At 45.8% G+C, this 7,923-nt stretch overlaps 1 protein-coding gene across 1 annotated transcript; it reads right to left on the reverse strand.

The window, feature by feature from the left end:
• Positions 1–3,810: 3,810 nt before the first annotated feature.
• On the reverse strand, positions 3,811–7,818 carry LOC113587072 (CCN family member 3-like). The gene is made up of 5 exons (XM_027025575.2): positions 7,673–7,818; positions 7,334–7,559; positions 6,540–6,794; positions 5,768–5,982; positions 3,811–5,230 (listed from the first exon to the last, which is right to left on the reverse strand). Exons 1-5 carry the CDS (start codon positions 7,718–7,720, stop codon positions 4,949–4,951), a joined length of 1,026 nt encoding a protein of 341 aa, XP_026881376.2. The 5' UTR covers positions 7,721–7,818; the 3' UTR covers positions 3,811–4,948.
• Between the last annotated feature and the right edge of the window lie 105 nt (positions 7,819–7,923).

Here is a 7,923-nt window from a genome sequence, read left to right on the forward strand (position 1 = left end):
GAAAGCACTTCCCTGACCTCAACAGAGAGAAGAGCCTATTGTTGGGATGGTCCTTCACAATCCTCCTGGCCTTGGTCTCGATATCATCTTGTAATAGATGGTCTGCAGGTCAGGAAGTTCCGTATGAGTGATGCACTCTGCTGAATGCTGGATGATAGTGTTAAATGCTGAACTGGAGTCGACAAACAGCATTTTAACATAATTACGCCTTCCTTTGTCCAGGTGGAGCAGTTGTGCAATTGCGTCGTCTGTGGAGCGGTTGTGGCGGTATGCCCACTGCAGTGGGTCCATGGAGGCTGGCAGTGAAGAGGTGATGAAGTCTCTGACTAACTTTTCAAAGCACTTCATCACGACTGATGTGAGGGCAACACGGCGGTAGTCATTGAGGCCGGAGGGTCGAGGTTTCTTTGGGACGGGGACGATGGTGGATCGCTTGAAGCTGAATGGGACGATACCGAGCTTCAGGGAGAGATTGAAGATGTCGGTGAATACCGCGGCTAGCTGGTCTGCGTGGGCTTTGAGGACTCTCCCGCAGATACCGTCTGGTCCCGCCGGCTTCCTGGTATTCACTCTTTTAAACGCTCTCCTCATGTCACCCTCAGTGATGTTCTATGGTGGGCTCTGCGCATGCGCCGTTTGCTGCGCCGATAGCACCGTTAGCGTTGTTAGCGCAAGCGCTGTTAGCATTAGCGCTGCAAGATGTAGCCTGGAAGCGCGCAAAGAACGTGTTTAGCTCGTTCGCCAGAGACTCAGCCGCACTCGTTAGTCCGGAGGGTGGGCTCCTGTAGTCCGTCGTCCCTACCACAGGGATCTAGAGCCACTCTGCTGGAACTGTGACTCTAGTTTCCTCCCGTAGCGCCGCTTCACTTCCCTCACCGCCCTGCGCACTCCATATGCCGCAGACTTGTACTCGTCCATGTTCCCGCTGATTATCCCCGCGTTGTAGGCAGCAGTGAGAGAGTTCAGAGCCTCGCGGATGGTTTTGTCCACCCAGAGCTTCTGGTTGGGAAACTTCTTGATGGTGGAACTGTATCGTCCACCAGTTTCCCAATAAACCCTACTACTGCCTCCGTAAACTCGCTGACATGTTTGGTAGACAAGTTAAAATAGCAGGGGGTGATCTGCTGTATGATGTTTCATCATCACTTGACTCAGAAGTTATGTATGGATCCTGGAGGAAGATGACAATAATGAGATGTTTGCTAGGGAAACACAATGTAATAGCATGAAACTCAAAAGAGGAGATGGAAAGAGCAGAGAAGGAAAGTGGAATGAATCGCCACTCTCGAGACAATAGTAAACCTGTAAAGCTCACGTATGATAAATAATGTGTACATATGTATCAGCCTTTTTCCTTTTTGTTTTTTACTCATGTTTTCGGTTGAGCGCATACTCCGTAAGGAGGGGGTGTGGTACATGAGTTCAGGGCTCGCCACTTGCGGTGCAAATGACTGTAGTTGGGACTGATGGCTCTCATGAATGGACTAACAATGAAATGGGGAATCCCAGGAACCAGAAGAGAGAGGTTTTTTTTTTTTTTTTAACACACAGAAGCTATAGCAGCATGAAGTTTCTACCTCAATGCTATAAGGGCAGTTTCTGTTAAATGTGCCGGTTCGTAGCCAAACTGATTGGGATCTAACAAATAATAAGAATAACAGAATACCAGAATAACTTTCAAATAAAAACGGATTATCATGTTTTGTGTTTTCATATTTTCCTAAACATGTGCTTTTATTTTTAAATAATTTGCAGAATTAAATTAAATAATTGTCACTGGATGTTAGTTCTAATCCATGATATTAAATTCCAGTTGTCTTAAATTAAGATAAACAGTTTATCAAAGAATTATGACTTTTTATCAAAAATGGTAATGTTGTAGAATTCTATGTAAGACATTATTTCACTGCTCCAACAGGTCCATATGTACCATACAATGTTTGAAACAATGTTTGAAAAGGATCAATGAAGAGAATGCCTTGATACATTTTAAATTTACAGCTGAATCCAAACCCAGTAAGTATATGATTTTAAATGCTCTATAATAGCATCACATTTATTTTGAGGTGGACACATCCATTTAATCAAAATGCCATTTTATCCCTCAGAATTTGATTCTTTAGACTTATTTTTTAAACTGAGGACTGAATGAGACAAGGGCAGCTGCCTATGAATAATATGTCCTGTTCACATTGTCTTCTTTGTAACCACGCCCTCCTTGATAGCACACACCTGCATGTGGTTTAGTGTTTTGTGTCTGTATGTATTTAAACCCATTGGTGTATGCATCATTGTTGGTCATTGTTTATGTTGCAGTTGTTAACGTTCATGGTGTTTGTGCTAGTTATATGTGTGTTCACTGTTCATGTTCTGTGTGAGTGCCAACGTCATATACGTTGTTTGTTAATAAACGTCTGTCAACGTTGAGGGAGTGGAATGAACCCCCACTTGCGGCTCCAAACACAAACTGAAGACCCATCTATTTACAGAATATTTAAAGGACAACTGACACTGCTCCCATATTGACTGACTGACTAATTTAGTACTTATTGTAGGGTACTATTTATGTTGTTTTACAAACTCTAGCACTTATTGTTTATACCACTTATTGTTTAAGATAGACCTTATGTATTTTGCACTTCTAGGTATCAGCATTCATCCCTGTATTCTAGTTCATTGGTATGTTTGATTCTAACCTGCTGTACTGTACTAGGATATATTCTGAGTAAATGACAAAGCACTTTTGTAAGTCACTCTGGATCAGAACATCTGCTAAATGCTGTAAATGAGTCTGTGCTTCCTGTGCCACTCGGGCCACTACAGAATGACCAAGCATCACAGGACACCTACTCTCTCGACAGCGAACGGACTTCCTGGACCGAAGCTACTGCAGGGATCCCTGGATATGGAGAGGACCATGACCGGTGTTTGTGGCCACTCCGGACGAGGAGTGGAACACTCCCTGGAATTTCTTGGTGGGGGGAGCCTTTGACTACCGAGCCAGGACCAAGGAGAGCCGAGGGGCTCCACGGGGACCGCGGTGAAGGCGGTATGGTGGAGTCGGCTATGTCCCTGGCTTGTGAGGAAAAAGCCCAAGTTCTTCCTCTTCCGTGGACACGCCAGGAGTATTGGATGGGTCTGCCCATAGCCCAGGAGGTGACGAGCCTCTGGGGCACTCCTAACGTGGCTGGCAAAAGGAGGACTGTTAAGGGGAGTAGCACGTTCGGAGCCAGGGCAGACATGCACTTCTGTATGTCCAGTGAGGCCAAGGACGTGCCTCCAGTGCCTGCGCTTCTAGCGGGTGCTGCATTACAGTGCCTTGTGTGTGTCTACAGGCACATCTGTTTGTGTGTGTATATATACTGGGAGAGGCATGAACTCTGCCTTTCCCCCTCATATGGAGAGACCTCTCTTGCTGGCGGTTCTGAGACCACCTTGTGTTGGGTGGGCACCAGGCATTGCCGTGCTGTGTCTATGTATGTGCACATGGCGGCCTGGGGGTCACTGTCCCAGAGTTGGATGCGTCGGGAGCCGCGCCCCTTGGGACGGGATACGGTCACGGAACGCTCCCCTTGCCACTGGTCACGTGGTACGGCCTGCCGCGTGCAGTGGAATTCAGTCTTCTTTGTGACCACGCTCTCCTTGATGGCACACACCTGCAGTTTAGTGTTGTGTGTCTGTATGTATTTAAACCCCTGTTCGTGTGTGCATCATTGTTGGTCTTTGTTTATGTTGCCGTTGTTAACATTCATGTTGTTTGTGATAGTTATATGTGTGTTCATCTTCACCATTCATGTGTGAGTGCCAACGTCGCATGCGATGTATGTTTATAATCATCTGTCAAGGTCAAGGGAGGGCCGTTACAGAGCATATTGGAGTATGATTAACTCTTCCTCATGAGCATACTGGAGTATGACCCTTCCTCAGCAACTATTCCCAAGAATAGAAAAATACACGTTTAGTAATACATCTCAAAAACAATACAAGTCATCACAGCCATCGCAAAAGTTGGGTAAAATTACAAACATTTCCCATTTACACAGATTATCAGTTTGTCGGGTTAGTATGATATACGCAAACAAACTACTCATTACATATTTACAGACATTTCATGGGATCTTTGCATCAGGATTCTTAATGGCATTTACTTTACCTGAGATGGGGCTCTCTTACTACGCACACACCCCTTTTGTTCATTCAAAAGGAAAGACAAAAATATACAGTTAAATTTCACAGCTCTGTGTGAGTGGCCCGTGAGCTTTGACACGCTACCCATTCTCAGTCATAAGGCTCCGCCATCTCCCATTTGACCCCAGGGCCTGGGAGAGGTCGTCCTTATACAAACCCTGTGCCAGAGGAATTTGCACAGCATGATTGGAAGTAGGTCTTAACCTGGAGTAGTGACGCATGGAACTACATTCCCAAGGCAAGAGTGCATACCTTCAATGAACTTTCCCTTTTCTTAGTCAATGGTTATGTTCATAGTATTGGGCTGAAGAGGAGGGGTTGGTGGACAGAAGTAAATGGCTGTAATAATGCTGAAATGCATAGTACATCTCTAGTTTTTCCATTTCCCTCAAGAGTTGTGAATATGAGGTTTTGTTCCGACAATTCACAGAACTCATTTTCTGTATGTAAGGGGTTAATCACGTTGTCCAGTTCCAGCAACCAGTGAAAACCCACACTGAAAATCCACCCATACATTGAAAATGTACACAGTCCTTTGAACAGTCAAAGGATGTCACCCTAATGGAGCCTTATGTGTGTGTGGAGTTTCTGCAATCTGAGATACAGTATAAGCCATCCTATACATAGATACATGGATAGAGAGATACACTTTGGCTCTGTCTACAGCTCCTTGCGCGCGCACACACACACACACACACACGCGCAAATAAGTGCCATCATCTAAACCACACATCTGTGTAGCATGCCAGTGAGTGCTCCCTCAAGGCCGGAGCGAGGGGTCGGCGGCATGGACGCCATCGTCCTGCGGGCAGTGCTGGTGGCAGGCGCACGTGGCCACAAACATCACAGGCCTCTTGATTGACCTGCCACCCATGCAGCGGAACTCCAAGTAAGCTGTGTGCGTGAGATGTGGTGTGCAACAGCGGCCATCGGCGCACTGGCTGCAGAAACGTGGCCGGTGGGCTCGGACACTCGTGCAGTTCCGGAATGTGAAGTGGAAAGGCTCGGGGCTCCTGGCTGCCCTCATACACCTGCTCCCCCGCTGCAGTAAAAAAAACATACAGTTATCAGACATTACCAAACTGCATTTGAGGCAATAGTGTCACTTATATAAACACACAGCTCTGAGCATAAGTATGGTTAACTGGATTTAAACAGCATGATTAACTCGCTTTATGCTTCCTTGTAACTCTTCCGGGTGGGACTATTGACAAAGATTTGACCATTTCAAATCTTCAGCTTTGTTTACCAAATCACAAACTAATGAGGACTTTCAGTGAATCTAAATGCATCCTTCATCGGTCAGTGATACACTATAGCATCCTGTCTGTCTACATAAACTTCACCAGCCTAATCCACATTTGACCAGAAGAAATCTAAGTCTAATCATGAATAAAGTTAAAACAATGGTACACTTATGGTTTGAGTTCAAGTTTAATTTGGCTAATCTAATATGAGCTATTTCCATGTTCTCATGAATCTAGCTTACAGCCATGCGGCAGTCAAACTTAGAGCCACTGTAAGATGCAGGATGTGTGCTGACTTGGTGCTAGTGCTGATCCCGCGGGTGCTTGCCCACCTGTGTGCTTCCCTGCCTCCCAGGGGTGCCGCAGGGTCGGACCATGCACAACCTGCTCTGCTTCACCATCTCGCAGCGTGTGTTCTTATTGGTCACCCTAGTGGACACACCCATGCCACAGGTGCGTGAGCAGGCTCCCCACTCAGTGGTCTGTTCAGTGCAGCTTGTGCTGGGATCCCATTGGTCAAAACCCACTGTCTCCTCCTGCCTGTATGCTGCAATTCAGAAACAATGTGTTAGGAAGGTTTGCTAATGTGAGCATTTAACAACATTTGATATATGAACGTTTTTGTTTTGATTTTATGCAAAAGACCAGACACAAGAACTGAATGATATATTGTTTGTTAACCATTATTTCAATAATGGCATTTGTGATAATATTGTGGAAAGTTGCAGTATGTAAATGAGCAGTGTTTCTTTGAGGAATCACAAAGACCAAGAATAATTTTGGTGAGAAATATTCAGGGTAGTCTTTAACCATTCCACAATGGTAAACAATGGTTCACCATTGGTTTTTATATATTCCAATTGCAAAATGTAGCAATATAATTGCAATTGCAATATACCTGCAATATCATATCATGCAGCCTGGGACAGAAATAGTCTACAGTAAATGCAGAAAAAGAACATTTATTTGCTGTCACCCACCATGCTTTGGAATGCATTAGCGCCAGATGATATAGAGAGAGAGCGAGAGAGAGATAGACAGAGAGAGAGAGAGAGAGAGAGCGCGCGCGTGTGTGTGTGTGTGTGTGTGGCCAAGGTTACCCACCAGCCAAGGCAAAGCCCCCCAGGTTGCTGGCCTCGTTCTGAGACTCACACACCCACTTCTCACAGCACTCGCCGGGCACTTGGACCTTGCATGGGAAAGGACAGTCGGGTCCCGGTAGCATCACGTCAAGATTGCAACGGGGCACGCACCCGACCTGCCCGTCCCTGCATGTGCACCGGTGGCTGCAGCTCGGAAAGAAGCTCTCCCCGTTCTTGTAGACGGAGCCGCCCAGCGTGCAGGAGTCTCCTTCGTGAACTGCTCGGAAGAGTGAAATGTACAACTCGGTTATCACGGAGCGCAGGTGAGCTGACGGCACAGTAGTCTGGTAAATGTTTATTAGAGCCTTGGTCAATGTTCATATCCCAACATTACACTGATCTGCAAAACGTGCGGAATAATTTATATTTATCAACAGCAGCTGTTTTAACGCAGAATTACAAGCGTTGAAATTATACAGAATAAAAACTGAAACACGATGAGTAGGCAAGTTAACTAAGTAAAATCACTAGCTACTTGCCAAGATAACCAACCAATAAATAATGGGCACAAAATAGTAGCCAGCTAAGTCAATATAGAAAGCCAGCACATGGCTTAATTTTTAAGCTACCTGGCTTTTACCTTTATCTTAATTATAAACCACTTTCAGTGATTCTACTACAAATCATTTCTGACATGTCGCAACAACAACAAATATACGTTTCCCCTTATGTGAATCAGTCGTGCGCACAAAGCCCCGCTGTTATTCATAAACACTGGAGCACAGCCTGGGCAAAACTATTAAGAGCAACACGTACCCAGACACACACCCGTCCTCTTGTGCGCACCTCCCGCGTAAACGCAACTGAGACCCTTTCGCAAATCGCAGGGATGCATCTCAGAGCAAAGCTCCCCTCTCTGCCTGGCGCAGACGACGCAACACGCGCAGTCGTCGAGGATAAGCTGCACCCCGCACGTCGGCGGCTTCTCTGGGCAACTGCAGGCAGCAGGGCACTGTGCCAACACCAGCGAGCATAAGGTTACCTGAGAGGACAAACCAAAGTTTTAGAAAACAAGTCCAACCCATTTACAAAAGCATGCGATTACACTCAGTTTTGTGGCAGTGTTTGGCGTCAGCGATTATACAGAATATTTACCTGTGCGCAAATGTACAAAGCAACAGAGAAGTCGTTAAACGTCTTCATATTCAGTCGACGTTTGCATTTCACTCGAAGCTCTACCGTTGTATCTTTCTCTTGCCGTGTAACGCGAAGATATGGTGAATTCTGCTCGGGGAGAGAATTTATAGTGGTTTGTGCTCGAGAAAAAAAGTGACGGGAAGAGCGCGAGGAAACTACCTTTTAGGATCCCGAGTTTCCGATTGGATGCCAGGTCACGTTTTACTGCC

The sequence above is a fragment of the Electrophorus electricus genome, chromosome 10 (assembly GCF_013358815.1).
Source record: "Electrophorus electricus isolate fEleEle1 chromosome 10, fEleEle1.pri, whole genome shotgun sequence".
NCBI lineage: Eukaryota > Metazoa > Chordata > Actinopteri > Gymnotiformes > Gymnotidae > Electrophorus > Electrophorus electricus.